The following is a 16,237-nucleotide window of genomic DNA, read 5'->3' as shown; positions in this document are numbered from 1 at the left end:
GGGGGCTTCATTGAATCTGTAGATTGTTTTTGGTAGGATGACTATTTTTGCCATATCAGTACTACCAACAAATGAGAAGTATTGGGGTTGAGTCTTCTTTAAAAAGTCTGGTATATCTGTAGTAAAACTGTACATTTTTTGGTTGGGACATGACTGGTTCTATTCTCCTAAGAGAATTATAAATTCTTATAATTTATATTTAAATTCCTTATCTGACCTTAATTTAATTAGGTATGTCATACTATCAAGAAAATTATTCATTTATTTTAGATTTTCTAATTTGGTGGAGTATAGGTTTTTAAAGTGTGTCCTTATGATTCTCTTGGTTTTCCTGGTGTCTATTATATTCCCCATTTCATTTCATATTTTGTTAATTTGGATATTCTTTCTCTACATTTTAGTTAATTTTGATAATAGATTATTGATTTTATTTATTTATGTCAAATAACCAAATCTTTGTTTCATTGATTCTTTGTATTGTTCTCTAAGTTTCTTTTCTTTTTTTTTTAATTTTAGCTGAGTTTGATTATTTTTCTTTCCATCAAATCCTTTTGTATGTAATTTCTTCTTTTTGTTTTAGAAGTTTCAGGGGTACTATTAAGTTGCTAGTTTGAGATCGCCCCAGTTTTTTGTTTGTTTTCCTTTTTAAACATAGGTAATTACTGCTACAAACTTTCTTCTTGCCAGTGTTTTCATTGTGCCCCATAAATTTGAGTATGCTGTTTATTCATTTGCATTCAGTTCTAGAAAGTATTTGATTTATTTTTCTCCTGGCCCATTTGTCATTCAGTAGAGAGTTCTTCAGCTTCCATGTTCTATTGTTTCTGTCATTAATGTGGTTGTCTGATAGGATATAAGGAATTGTTTCAATTTTCTTGTATCTGTTGATATTTGATTTATGTATGAGCATTTGTTCAATTTTGGAGAAAGTTCCATGGATAGAACAACATATATTCTTTTGTGTTTGGGTGAAATGTTCTGTAAATATCTTTTTAGATTCATTTGGTTTAAAATTTCTGTTATCTCTGGCATTTCTGGATGACCTTGTGAGAGCAAGGTTTTTAGATTCCCTACTTTCAGTACTTGAAGGTGATTTAAACTGTAGTAGTGTTTCTGTTACAAACTTTGGGTAACCAAAGGGGGGTTCAATACATAAATGTACATAATACTTTAAAGAATTCTTCTGAGACTTAAGTAATCCTGCTGAGAATCAGGCTGCAGAGAGTTGAAATCTCCCTAGCCTCTATGCTTTTGGATTCTGCTATTATTAAGACACTGTTGCTTTAAGTATCTATAGGTAGCCTTTTGATCCCAATTTTCAAAATCCCTGTGGTTTCTCTTTCTGATCCCATGGAGAAGTTATTCTCCTTCCCTGCCAATGAGAGTCAGAAGGACCGGGAAGCTGTCCATAATAAGTCTAAATGGAAAGCTATTAAGTCATGAGAGAACAGGGTTTGCTCAAGGACTCACCTTGGTCTACACAAAACAACTAATGAGGTAAGAACTTCACAGTAACTCTCATTATGCCATGACTTAGGTAAACTTCTGGCTGGAGGAGGACTCTTAATTAGAGGAGCCAATTGCTTAAACAGACTTCTGTAAAACTTCTTTGGAATGATGAATTCTTTTTAGTTTATAGTTCCTGTCTAGACTATATTGGCCATACAAGCAATAATAGTTATTTTTTTATATCTTTGATAGATGCTGAGAGGAGGCTAAACTTTTTCTAGGAATGAGTACTATCTGGCCTCTCTGTGCACCCCAGTGGACTAAAGACTAATGAAAAATGGGGATGAGTTGTATCAGCATATATGCTGAGCAAACTTCAAGCATCTATGATGCTTGAACAATGTTTCTTCCTTCAAAGCAGTCTGGCATCCATTATGTCATTTTTATTTGCTAATCCCTCTCTACATTGTTTTAGTATAATGTATAGTTAAAGTTTGTAATTGTTTGTTTTCAAATCCTATGTTTTCTACTTTATGGTTACAACAGCTTTGAAAATGGTAACTATGATTTCTTATTATGTGACATTTTAATAATATAATTTTCCCAAGTTTTTGAATTGACATTTGTATTTGTATTATAATTTATAAATGTCATCTCTTAGAGTTATCTATGTCATAAGTAGGATTACCACCCAGCAAATATTAAAACTGAGAATGAAATAGAATAATGATAGCACTATATTGTTTTACATCATTTTGTTAAAAAGATGGGCCAAGGATGAAAGATTTACCAACATTATACATCATTGACTTTATTATTTTCCAAAAACATATCAAAATTTTTCTATGTTCCCAAGTTTTTTTCTCAGGTAGTCAAAAAACAATAGTTATAGAATTTAACTTTGTTGGAGAAAAATCTTTCACTATATCTTAAAATTTAGTGCTGTAACCAAGAAATTGTTAGGGAATATTGTTTGGGGATTCCTTCAGAAGGTTTAGTATTTGTAATCACAAGTAACACTTATCTTAAAATTATATTGAAATGATGTACTCTATCACCTGCAAATTTCTTTTTTTCCCCTATTGATTTTTTATAAGTCACTGGAAACATATCATTTTTTAACCAATAACCTATAACACATTAAATAAGAAAATATTGAACAAACATAAAACACAATATAATAAAAGGGAGGAGGCACGTAAGTGTCATATCACAAGGGCACCGGGGACAAGTGTCAGTGATAGTTCAAGAAAGCTGTAAAAATAATGCAAAGGTGATATGTAAATAGAATCTTCAACTTTGCTTAGTAGTTACTAAACTATTTCATGTGTAGCAATCCCACCAAGAACAACTTCATGTCGTCATTGATTTCATAAATAGAAAACTAGCCAATTATGTATACAAAGGAGTAGAAAGAAGTTTATTTCAAGTGATCACTGTTTCTTAATATTTTGAAATATTTTATATGTATTAGCTTGGTTTGTGGTTTCTTTCTGATGAATACAAACATAAGTTTTCATTGTTTATTTGCTTATTATAACTCCACCTGGAAACAAGAAAGCAATATGTTCTTGTTTAAAAATCAAGCATAGTAATCAAGGTAAATTATATCTAGTCTACATTCCTTTTGATCCACCACCCACTACAGAGTCCTATTTAAATTATGTTTCTTTACTTATAAAGTGATCAGTATAAATTTGTTTATTATATATATATAATATATATAACATATATTATATATATATATATATATATGTTAAAGTTTTCTGTTTATATCCAATGCAACTGGAAAACTAATGTTCATTTTATATGTTTTTATAATAGTTTATAGAAGCATGTACCATTAAATTATGCTAGCTAGATAATATAAAAAGTCAATTATACCTAAACACTTTATAGTTGAATGTTTTGAATAATTCAATATAATTTATTATAAATAGTGTTATGATAAGGACTCACTGCACATAACTTTACATATACATATATAACTCAGAGAGTTCCAATTCATTTGGTTACTCTAATAAAATACTATTTTAATACTATTTTTTCCTTTAAAAGATGTATCAGTTTTCTTAAGCATTGATATTTCATTCTAACCTCATATTTATCATAAAATTTCATATTTTTAAAATTAGTTTTAGCATTCATTTTGGCATCCTGTGATTTATATTATTTTCATTTTTAATTTCATGATTGAAGCTAGGGTTAAACTCACTTTAAGTGAAGTTATTGCACACTTGCAATCACTACAGTGTGGATTTTTTCCTTCATAGCTTTCCATTACTTTTTACTAAGAACAATGTTTTTACACTGTATAAAGGTAAGAATAAATAGCAAAAATAAAGTTTAAAAATACCTGGTATGTCTGTGTGTGTATTTCTTGTATTTTTCTTTTTATTATGGCTTGTTTGGGTTTTGTTTGTTTATCTGTTTAATTCTAGAGAAAGAGCAGATAGGAAAGTTGGGGAGGTAAAAAGGATCTAGGAGAAGTTAAAGGAGAGAAAACCTTGATCAGGAAAAGATCAGAAATTTTTCAATAAAAAATATTAAAAGCACTAAAATGTAGAATAAAATATACAAGACCTAATTTTAATCAAAATGAAGGAAATAAATAAAATACATTGTTCTGGATGTGCACACATGAACTCAATCACAGAGTAAAGTACCAGTAAGACCAGTATCATTACACTGTACATGTTAGTTGTAGTAAATGGTCGTGACTGGTTGAGTGGGTACATTGGAAAAGGCTTTATTAGAAAGAAGGACTAAGTGTTAGAGTTGCTTCTTTGTTGCATTCAAAACTAGGGGTGCCAGTAATTATTCATCAAAAGCAGTGGCATGAGCTCTTCTTCATACTGTATATAAAGTGATGCCCATCATTTCTGTTAATAGTGCCATCAGTATAGTGCTACATAATTAGGGTAATTTAGCACTTGGATTTGGCACAAGATTCTGAAATCCATACATGGGCTACAAACAGGACTTGTTTTCTATAAGCTGTTAAAATGTATGTAACTGACCTAATATATACTCAGCTAAATACATAAATAAAATATATACTTCATAATATATGAATTGTTTACAGAAGAAAATCTGACTCATTACTATCTACTGAAAAATATGAAAGTGTTAACTGATGTATCATTATATAATTTTTAAACAATTTGGTTTTCTTAGATTCTTCTGCTCAGTGTTTGTTGTAATTCACAAATGCCATACCCTCGGACTTCCTGAGGCTTCTTAGATACATGTGTCCAGCTGTTCCAAACTCAAAAGGATATACATGCCTGCTGTCTCTGTAAGTAAAATCATGAAGTAAAATAAAGTATTTGGTTGTAAAACTTCAAAAACAGTATAAAAGTCTAAAATACTATCATTTTAATTCATTAATGATGTTCAGTCTCCTATGAACACTCCAGTTCAGACAGTGTTGAGTAATGGCTTAAGTGATGATTTTCATAATCTAAAGGACATTATAATGTATAGATCCACTATAATAAATCCTAAAAAGGTTAGGACACTTGCTATTACCTTTATTAAAAGAAAAGAAGTAACTATATACAGCAACTTAAATAGTATCCTCATGCTTTAAAAATAAAAGTCGTGTAATAAGCAAATGTCAATATGAAGCTGACCATGGTGTCAAAGGATACAAGAGAAATTTTCAGAGCAATGGGAAAATCAGAATAGCTTTAATGGAATAGAATACTGTAGAATCAGCGTAGAACAGAGCAAATCACCTGACTAACTTGATACATAAAAGGAAATTATGAGAGCAGAGACCACCAATTACAATCAAATTTATGCAATAATTGCCATATAAGCTAAAGAGTGAACATCAGTTTGGCAGCCAGTGAAGGGCCAAGAATAATGTTCTTCCCTGATCACCTTCTACCTCTGTCCTCATCCTAGATTTGATTCACATTAATGATAGTCAGGCAGATGTAAATGAATCTCCTTCCAATCATTTCATAGCATTGAAGCATTTTTCTAAGTATTGGCTTTCCTGTGTCAAAAGTCTAAGTAATATATCAACCGGCATTTACTAAAATAATTACTAAGATCTAAAACCATAAATTCTGCATGGAACATCTCCTTTTAGCTCTCACATATCTCTCTTCTTTGACTAATGCTTATTTTTCTATAACCATCATTCTCACATACTCACTAATTTCCAGTTCACTTTTCAAAAAGCAAAATAGTAATGCAAAATAATATAGCAATAAAATGTCAACATATAGATAATAGGCATTAAGGTTCTTCATTGCATGGAAGATACAAAAATTAAATGTATCTCAATAAAGGAATAACATGATTTTCGCAGACTTCACTGTTAGCAAAACCTAAATCTGAGTTTAGGTGATGCTGTTTTAAAAACAGAATGACTACAACTTTAGATGATTCCATATAAGATGAAATAATTTGTAGGTATATATTTACAAGAATTCCAGGAGATCTGTGGAATATAGTCACCTGTGTATTGACTTCCTCCTCTTAAATATTTTATGAATTAATATTGTTCCTTTCAAGGTAACATCCACAAACTTTTGACACTCATCATGTTAACATACAATAAAACTAATGTCCATCCCTCAACCTTCATTCTCATTGGCATTCCTGGGTTGGAGGCAGCACACATGTGGATTTCCATCCCTTTTTGCATGGGCTACATTTTGGCATTAGTGGGAAACAGTTCACTTCTGTTCATCATCAAGACAGACTCCAGCCTCCATGAGCCAATGTACCTCTTTCTCTGTATGTTGGCAGTGGCTGACCTTGTAGTGTGCACTACAGCTGTTCCCAAACTTCTCAGTCTCTTCTGGTTTCACGATGGAGAGATTCGCTTTGAAGCTTGCCTCACTCAAGTATTTCTGATTCACTCTTGCTCAACCATGGAGTCTGGTTTCCTTGTAGGAATGGCCTTTGACCGTTATGTAGCCATTTGTAACCCATTAAGACACTCAGCTATTTTGACACGCACTGTAACTGGGGCAATGGGCCTGGCTATTGTACTTCGTGGAGCAGCCTTTCTAAGTCTTCACCCTTTCTTGCTACGCTGGCTTCCCTACTGCAAGACAAATATAATTTCCCACACTTACTGTGAGTTCATGGCCCTCATCAAGATTGCCTGTGCTGAGACAAGCATCCGCAGAGCTTACAGCCTCATCGTTGCCTTCCTCACAGGTGGGGTAGACTTCATATTGATCATTTGCTCTTATGTCCTCATACTCAACACAGTCTTCCACCTTCCTTCCAAGGATGCCAGACTCAAGACTCTGGGCACCTGTGGCTCACATGTCTGTGTCATCTTAGTGTTCTACACCCCAGCCTTCTTCTCCTTCCTTACCCATAGGTTTGGGCACAAAGTGGCTCCACATGTACACATACTTGTTGCCAATATGTATCTTCTTGTACCACCCATGTTAGACCCCATTATTTATGGTGTAAGAACCAAGAAGATTAGAGACAGGTTCCTTAAATTGTTTCTTTTCCAAAGAGTCTGAAGTTAAGTATTTTGTTTTTGCATAACATTAATACAAATTATTATACTTCTGACTTTACTTGTCATGTATCTTTATTAAGATCCCTTTTAGAATCAAGTGATTGTGTTGTTTTCTGAAAAAGTAACTGGTCCAAATGTCATTTCTTCTTAACAATCCCTAACTACATTTCTGAGAATTTCTAGAACACTTTCAATATGAAATATAAGCATTCCAATTTGGTGGTACTATTTTTTTTTTTTTTACTTCAAAATGTGGCCTCACTTTCTTTACTATTTTCTAGGATTTCTGTTTATGGGTAATTTTCTTGCATGTAAATTTTGTCACTCTTTGCATGCACAATGCCTACACAGTTCAAAAGAGGACATTATATCTTCTGGAATTGAATATATGAATAGATGTGAGCCACTATGTTGGTACTAGGAATCACACCTTAGCTTACTTGCTGAAAGAACAGTCGTAACCACTGAACCATCAACCCAGCCCAGAGAGATTTATTTTCTGGTTTTACATGATCATTTGAATCTAATCACTGAGATTATTATGAAGTTTATTTAAATATTTAAGTTAGCATAAGGGTCTGTGCATTAACACTATTGGAAACATCAATATAGATATATTTTAAAAACAGGGTTTTTAAAACAAGCAAGAAGCTTTGCAAATGATTCATTTTACTTACCTTCACTTAGGTATTTAGACAACACTTGTGGCCCTTTTCTAAAATGTGTGATTGTTTCCTGCTTGTACCTACTTTACTGTCCATCATCCATTTCTGAAGGGATCTTTATCAACTACTCTAAAAGTCAGCTCACTTACAATTTTGTCCCATCTATCATAGGACAAGGAAAATGTACAAGTGATGATTGAAATTAAATATCCTCTAACATTTTAAATTATGACAGCATTGAGAGCCTTTAGTACCAGGAGCCTTCCCCAGCTGGCACTGAAGGCATGCAGAGTAAATAAGGAGTCAGGGAGGTGAAGGACTGAATCAGATTTAAGTGGTCTAGGAATCCTGCAGTTCTGACTGACTAACAATTTGTACTGCTTTATTTATACAGGCTTCACAGAACAAAGACAGTCTAATTATTATCCAAGAAATACAGATTATGGGCTTGATTTTTCATTACATGCCTAGAGTCACAAGTTCAGTCATAATTTGAAAATACATACAGAACAGATTTTACTTTTATTATCAGCCCCAAACTCAAATTTAAAGAATCTAAAGAATTTCTTCTCCAAAGCAAACATTTATTATATGACAGCTTGCTTTTTGCATTTTTGTTTGAATTTTGAGAGCACTACAGACAAACAAAAAGTATATGAACAGATCTTTTTATGAATAGCAAATACTAATACCTAACGTCTTTTACTATGTTTCATCATGTATGCTAAAAAGTAGGAAAAGAATATCAGTTTATCTTATTTACTCTGTTCTATCCTCGGGAGAGGTGTATCATGTATGACCTATATCTTTAAAGTACATTGTCAGAGAGCTCTAAGTGTATTCTAAAGGGAAGTCTTGATTCTGTAACCTGTTCTTCTGGCCAATCAGAGTTTGTCAATTGTCTCTGTTTACCCTGTACCAATTCTACTGTTTGAGTTTGCTTATGGGCAGATACCACAAGAAGATATTTGGAGTAATGGCTTCATCCAGGGATTCCCAGCTTATTAGTACTTATCTGTGTTTAACAACCTACAGAGCATAAAGAAGACTTCCAAACAAGTGACCCGATAACATTATGTTTAGAAACTTCCTAAGAAAGACTCAGACATACTTTTCTCTGGAAAGGTCATAAAATGAATAATGTAAAATGTCCCCAAGAATCCAGGACACAGAGACCAAAACCCAAAAGCGAGAGATAGAATGACAGTGATTGAAGCATTTGGCTCAGCTTGGCTGGAACTGTGTCAAGCAGCTGTGCTGGTTTCATGACTTCACTGTTTCCAGTGAGTATAGCTTTGCCAGTATAATTTGCTTTCCACGAACAAACATGTTCATGAAGTTTGTTTTTTATACAAATAAAAATAAATTCTGACTTTCTGCTACTAGAATTTGACCATTAGAATTACTTGACACTGCATATTTTATATCTTTATAATGTTTGTCTTGCGATTTATTCATTTTTTAACATTTGTAGTATTCTGGGTACATTTGTCTCCAGGAGAGTGATACCCAGGAAAATATTTACATATATTACATGTCATCACTTATTATGTACCAAGCACTTTTTTCTTAGTAACATCATTAATCATAGTGAACAGTTTTGGGATTGCTGCAATCTCAAGTAGAAATAACTATCAAAATATTTACTTCCACAACTGAAATCATATATCACTGTAGGGGGAGGTGCTGACTCCCTACTTAGTTCTTGATTGTGTCAATAAGGAAGGCCTGGAACCAATTACTGGACAGAAGAGACAGGTGGGGTCTTGCAGGTCCCAGGCAGAAAAAGAAATGCAAGGAAAGAGAGAAGGATTTTGCGTCCATGCACTGGAGGAACAAGGAGAAAGCAGCAGTTTAGTAAGGCCTCTGTGAAACTAGGGCCTGCAACCTCCGCCATGGGCAGGGGATAAGGAGGTTGGCAGAAGGTAGCTGATATAGGCTAGCTGATAACTTTAGGGCAGGAGATTCTGTGCCCAGCAATTGTGCTAGTAGGCAAATTCTCAAATAATAGTTATCTGAGTATTCTTCAACCACGGAGCAAAGGTGGACAGAGAAAGAGAAGCCAGGACAGCTTGATGAAGCTAGGCTGGGAGCAAGATCACAGCTCCCAGGAAAGGCGCCAGCTGGGCATTGCCAGAGCCTAGCTGAGAGGAATGGGCAAGCCAAGAGTGGCAGCCAATCTTGAAGCTAAGCAGGGAGCAAGGGATGCAAAGGCGAAAACTTGGTTTTGTTTCGTTTGTTAGTTAGTTTGTTTGTTTGTTTGTTGTTTTTTTAGTTTTTTTAATTACATGGAAAACATCACGGTTTATAGGATGTGATAAAAATCTGAGTGAGGGTGAGAATGGATTTTAAAATGGTAATAACATGTGACATCTGTGATTGGCTGTTTATAATCATATTAATAAGTGTCTTGTTCACTACATTACACAAATACATATTTTAATATTTTCTTAATGATAGCATGTGTGTTAAAATACCTTATAAATGTTTTATTATTTGTCCCCATTTTTGTACAATTGTTTTTATAGATATGCCATTTTTTTCCAGTCATCATATTCTCTTAGGCTTCTGAAGTCATTATCACATACTTCAGGCTTGACGGAAATCTGTTCCTAGACACATTTTCATGAATCTGCAGGTAACACTCTTACTCTTTGACTGTTATTGTATCTTTTGGTTTTCAATAGCATTTATTGTTTCTCATGAGTGACTCTCACCAGAACTATGCAGAAATTATAACAGCCATATAGAAAAGACTACTCACAGCATGTTTGGATTCAAATGTAACTACAGAGAAGGCAACACTACAGTAGAAATTGCATTCTGACATCCATGATTTTTAAGTTTTCTGCCCTTTTCACTATGTGAATGGAAAAACAAGTAAATTTCCCATTGACTATATGAAAATATAAGGCAAGAGCTTCATCTCTTAAAAAAATAAAATTATGAGAAGAATCAATAATTGTTTACTGGATTTAAATTTTTATAATATGCATTTTGTGTATTTCATTACTTAACTCATATGACTTCATCTAGACTAGTGTTCACAAATAGCAAATGGTTAATAATTATACATTTGTGTATTCTATTGGCCAGCGAGTAGATAAACAAGCATTCAAAGTCTATATGGCTTTGATATCATAATTTTCTTAAAATCTTATTATTATCTAAAGCCAAATTTCACCAAAGTTCTCAGAAATGCACTTTCTTACATCATGGCTGTCGAAGATTACTTCTATTACATTCATGCTTTATAACAACCCATTATTTAATATACATTTTCATCTATAGAATTTTCAAAGAATAAAACAAAAAAATGTGAGTTTAAAGCATAAACTTTCTTACTGATAAAAATTACTGTGGAGGTTTAGGTTTTTATCATGAGACATTGATAATCTTAAATGTCTCTAAAATTAGGTATTTTTCCCAGTATACTCTGGAAATTTTGTTGTATAGAGTATGAAGGAATTCATAACTTCTTAGAAAATATCATTATCAGGGAGGATGTGGGTGTTTTATTTAAATCACTGTATTCTTAACAAGGGATCAAGTCTCTGCACCTGCTTAAGACGTATCTGAAGCTAGCACAATAAGTAAAAGTGTCTTTATGTTTCAGTACCAGATACATAGGTGTGGAGTGGCAATGATATGCTGAGGGAACCTTAGAAACATAGGTCCTGGACTCAACCGTGGAATAGGAATTGAGGGGAAATTGACGCTGAAGTAGACTAAAGAGTGGAGTAGATACTGACAAAGATCCTCTGACATATCCTACAACCTACACAGAGGTAAATAAATAGGACTACAAATCTACTAAAGATGACATTCATATCTGGACGTAATGAATGGACTGAGTGCTCAAGTACTTATTAAAAAAATCAAACCTGCACATAGAAGCCTAACAGTAAATGCCAGGGCCAGATGGCTACACTTACAAAGCTATCAAACATACCAAAACATGTTTATCATATGGAAATGATATGAGAGTAAAGGTTTCTTATCTAACCAAGGGACTAGCAGTAAAACTTCAAGGTTATTCCATAAACTGAATAAAACATAGATAAAGGAGGACAGAAATAGTTCTATCAGTCATTAAAGTCCTTAAAGAGTCACATTTATGTCTAATTACACAGCATGACTGTGGAGTGATTTCCCTGAGAATATCTAGTTTAATTGTAGCATGATTGACAAAATAACTTGATATGATTTCGTCCCTGAAGTTTGTTCTACAGAATAAGTATGTCATGAAAAGTTCAAAAAAGATGTTTGGAAGCCAATCTCATCTCAAAATGGCAAGTGGGCCTTTGCGGTTTACAAATTTGTACAGGTTTTGAGATAAAATTCTTACTAGAAAGTTAGGCTTTATCAGAATTTCACCAAGATTTTTTTTGGCCTGGAAATTTTATTAACATAATGCCATTTATGTTACACAGATCTAGATAACCTGGATGATATTAACTGGACTCATTTCAATGAAACTGTCAAACAAAGCCAAAGATAGTGCTGGACTTGCCATCATTGGACTTCAACATTATATAATAGTGACACTCTACTGGGATGGAACATAATAAACCTTACAAACAAAACAGTCTTTGAAAAGGACATATTATTTCTGAGTTGTTAACATTAAGTTTGACTTCCAACTTTTACAGCAAGTTAATTATACTTGTTTGAAAATCTTGGAAAAATAGAACTGCAGCACATTGTACCAGGAACTCAAAGGTTTTATAATTTTGTTCACAGTGAGAGGTCTCTTAGTCTCACACATAAATGAAGTTCCCAGTGATACAGTCAGATTCACTGGCATTATCTAAGCAAATTTCAGAATAAACTATACTGACAGTCAAAGACAAAAGATGGCAGATATTCTGATGTCATAATTTTCAAGTAAGCACTGTCAGTGCTGATCTGCGATCAGGGTTTAACAATGCTGAATAAAAAGCTTTTGGTGAATTCTGGTTGTTTGTTTTGTTTTATTTATTTCTCATATGGTTGGTGTGCTTAGAATTTAAGAAGCACACAGTGACTAGATTTGGTTCAAAATGAAGAATCATAACTATTTCCTGAATTAGAAAATCTTTTTTAATATGTATGACATGGGTCCAACTCTAAATATCTAGGTTAGAAAAAGATGCTGAGGAGGACAGTTTGTCAAAATTGACAAACTCCTCCCTATTAAGGACTGCATAATGTATAAATGTTCCCTTCTTATTTTGAACATTTAACCACACTGGCTTTTTTGTGCATCTACTTTTTTATTAATACCAGAGTCTGTTTTATTTCTTACAAAACATTTTCAGTACCTGTTCTATAATCCATTTAGTTCTGATGCTATAAATTAAAGGGTTGAGAACAGGTAGAATGACTACATAGACACTGGCCACAAGAATATGGATGCAGTGTGGTATATTATGGCCAAACCTATGTGTCATAAATGAAAAGAAAACAAGAGTGTAGAATGTCAAATGACAAATGCATGAGATCCACAGGTGCCAAGTGCCTTAGCTGAGCATCCTGAGAAGATAGTTGAAATGCAGCACTGAAGATCTGAACATAGGAAATGATAATGGCTACAATGTCACATATCAGAATAGGGGTAGCACATAAGCCATAGATGCTGATGACATTGATGAAGGTGAAGGGTGATTTGGTGCTTATAAAATGGTAACCATAAGGTGAGCAAGACAAAGGGCATGGCAAAAAAAACAATGATCTCAAAAGGATCACCCAAGAAATGATAAATATTACCTTGTTTGTCAGTACCAATGTATAATGAAGAGGGCAACAGTTAGCCATGAAGTGATCATAGGCCATGGCTACAAGCACAGCTGACTCCATGCCAGAAAACACGTAGATACAGAACATTTGGATGATGTCCTTTTATCTTGAACAAGACTATTCCAGGAATTGTGGTGATTGTAGATGTGATGACAGGTCAGTAGATGACAGAATGGCCAGGAAGTAGAACATGGGCTGAGGAAGACTGTACTCTGTCTGAATTACACAAACAATGGTTATATTCCCAAGTACAGCTGTCAGCAACACAGCAAAGAAAGGAAAACCAATCCAACAGTGCATATTTTCTAATCCAGGGATTTCTAGGAAGTTAGAAGTGAAATAGAATAGTGTTGAATGAAGCCATCCTTCTGTGATTGTTATGCCAAAGTACAGCATAGACCGATACATCACATTCACTGTGTACACAATATTCTTCTGTAATAAAACCAAACCAGAGACTATATCAGAGAAACTTCTATCATAGTTATCCAGGTTGCTTGGCCATAGAGGTTGAAAGTACAATATATCTAATATTTGACTAAAAATAAATGTGTCTGTAGAGGAATTTTAACCCAGCAGCATGGCTGCTCAGGCAAGGGATCATATCCAAAGGCTTAGATCAGTATAATCTGGCTGGAATGCAGACATGCCACATAATCTTTAATTCCCTCTGGCTAGGATACAGACATGCCATTAGTACATACCTTTAAGGTAAAGTTAGTTTGTAGAAAGAAGCAGTCCTGTTTGAAAGTGATATCCAATTGAAGGACAAAGTGATGAACCAGAGAAAGATTTGACAGAATGAGTCAGAGATAGGATATGCCCAACTCTCAGGAGAACAACACAAGTAAAAGAGTTTTTGTAAGAACAGAGCAGAGAGAGAGAGAATGAGTCAGTTGTGAGTCCATGCATTGAGTGCAATGAAGTAGAGTTGAGTTCTTTTGTGAATTCATGCAATTCAGTGTTGGTCAGCAGAGGCAGTTGAAGCCAGAGAATAAGATGGAGCCAGAAGATTATAACAAATTGGCAGAGTTAGTTTGAGGCTAAGCAGAAAAATTCAATGAGGAGCCAAAAGAAGCCAGATTCAATCAGTCAGCTTGGAGGGGAGTTTGAGCCAGAACAGCTGAGTTGAACCAGCCAGCCAGAGTTCAGAAAGAACTAGAAAGGGTGAGCTTGCTGGGCTATGGTGGCGCACATCTTTGATCCCAGCATTTCGGAGGCAGAGGCAGGCAGATTTCTGAGTTCAGCCTGGTCTACAAAGTGAGTTCCAGGACAGCCAGGGCTATACAAAGAAACCCTGTCTCAAAAAACAAAAAACAAAAAACAAAACCAAAACAAAACACCAACAACAACAACAAAAAAATAAAAACAAAAACAAAGAAAAAAAGAAGAAAGGGTGAGCTTATTCAGCCATAAGCCTCTGACATAACAATTACAAAAGAAAAAGTTACTTTTACGTATTTTTTCTTATTTTTTACATTTTATTGGTAATAGATTATTTTCTCATACAATATATCCTATCGAGTTTTATCCTATCTACCTCCTCTTTTAAAAGTGAGCAATGATGATAGAGAGATGTTAAGATGCTAGCCTTTAGTTCCAAGCACCCAAGTCAGGCAGCTCACAACCACCTGTAACTCGAGTTTTGAGGGTTCTAATAAATTTATCTTTTTTTTTTTCATTTTTTATTAGGTATTAGGCTCATTTACATTTCCAATGCTATACCAAAAGTCCCCCATATCCAACCACCCCCACTCCCCTGCCCACCCACTCCCCCTTTTTGGCCCTGGTGTTCCCCTGTACTGGGGCATATAAAGTTTGCAAGTCCAATGGGCCTCTCTTTCCAGTGATGGCCGACTAGGCCATCTTTTGATATATATGCAGCTAGAGTCAAGAGCTCCGGGGTACTGGTTAGTTCATAATGTTGTTCCACCTATAGGGTTGCAGATCCCTTTAGCTCCTTGGCTACTTTCTCTAGCTCCTCCATTGGGAGCCCTATGATCCATCCATTAGCTGACTGTGAGCATCCACTTCTGTGTTTGCTAGGCCCCAGCATAGTCTCACAAGAGACAGCTACATCTGGGTCCTTTCGATAAAATCTTGCTAGTGTATGCAATGGTGTCAGCGTTTGGATGTTGATTATGGGGTGGATCCCTGGATATGGCAGTCTCTACATGGTCCATCCTTTCATCTCAGCTCCAAACTTTGTCTCTGTAACTCCTTCCATGGGTGTTTTGTTCCCAAATCTAAGGAGGGGCATAGTGTCCACACTTCAGTCTTCATTCTTCTTGAGTTTCATGTGTTTAGCAAATTATATCTTATATCTTGGGTATCCTAGGTTTGGGGCTAATATCCACTTATCAGTGAGTACATATTGTGTGAGTTTCTTTGTGAATGTGTTACCTCACTCAGGATGATCCCCCAAGGTCCATCCATTTGGCTAGGAATTTCATAAATTCATTCTTTTTAATAGCTGAGTAGTACTCCATTGTGTAGATGTACCACATTTTCTGTATCCATTCCTCTGTTGAGGGGCATCTAGGTTCTTTCCAGCTTCTGGCTATTATAAATAAGGCTGCTATGAACATAGTGGAGCATGTGTCCTTCTTACCAGTTGGGGCATCTTCTGGATATATGCCCAGGAGAGGTATTGCTGGATCCTCCGGTAGTACTATGTCCAATTTTCTGAGGAACCGCCAGACTGATTTCCAGAGTGGTTGTAAAAGCGTGCACTCCCACCAACAATGGAGGAGTGTTCCTCTTTCTCCACATCCACGCCAGCATCTGCTGTCACCTCAATTTTTGATCTTAGCCATTCTGACTGGTGTGAGGTGGAATCTCA

General features: G+C 34.8%; 1 protein-coding gene and 1 pseudogene across 1 annotated transcript; one reads left to right on the top strand and one right to left on the bottom strand.

Moving 5' to 3' along the window:
- Positions 1 to 6,008: 6,008 nt before the first annotated feature.
- On the top strand, positions 6,009 to 6,953 carry Olfr591 (olfactory receptor 591). Its single transcript, NM_001011847.1, has one exon. The coding sequence runs from the start codon at positions 6,009 to 6,011 to the stop codon at positions 6,951 to 6,953; it is 945 nt and encodes a 314-aa protein (NP_001011847.1).
- Olfr590-ps1 (olfactory receptor 590, pseudogene 1) lies at positions 12,897 to 13,758 on the bottom strand (annotated as a pseudogene).

Source organism: Mus musculus, chromosome 7 (assembly GCF_000001635.26).
Source record: "Mus musculus strain C57BL/6J chromosome 7, GRCm38.p6 C57BL/6J".
NCBI lineage: Eukaryota > Metazoa > Chordata > Mammalia > Rodentia > Muridae > Mus > Mus musculus.
Note: the sequence above shows the minus strand (reverse complement) of the source record. Positions and strands in the feature narration are given on the sequence as shown.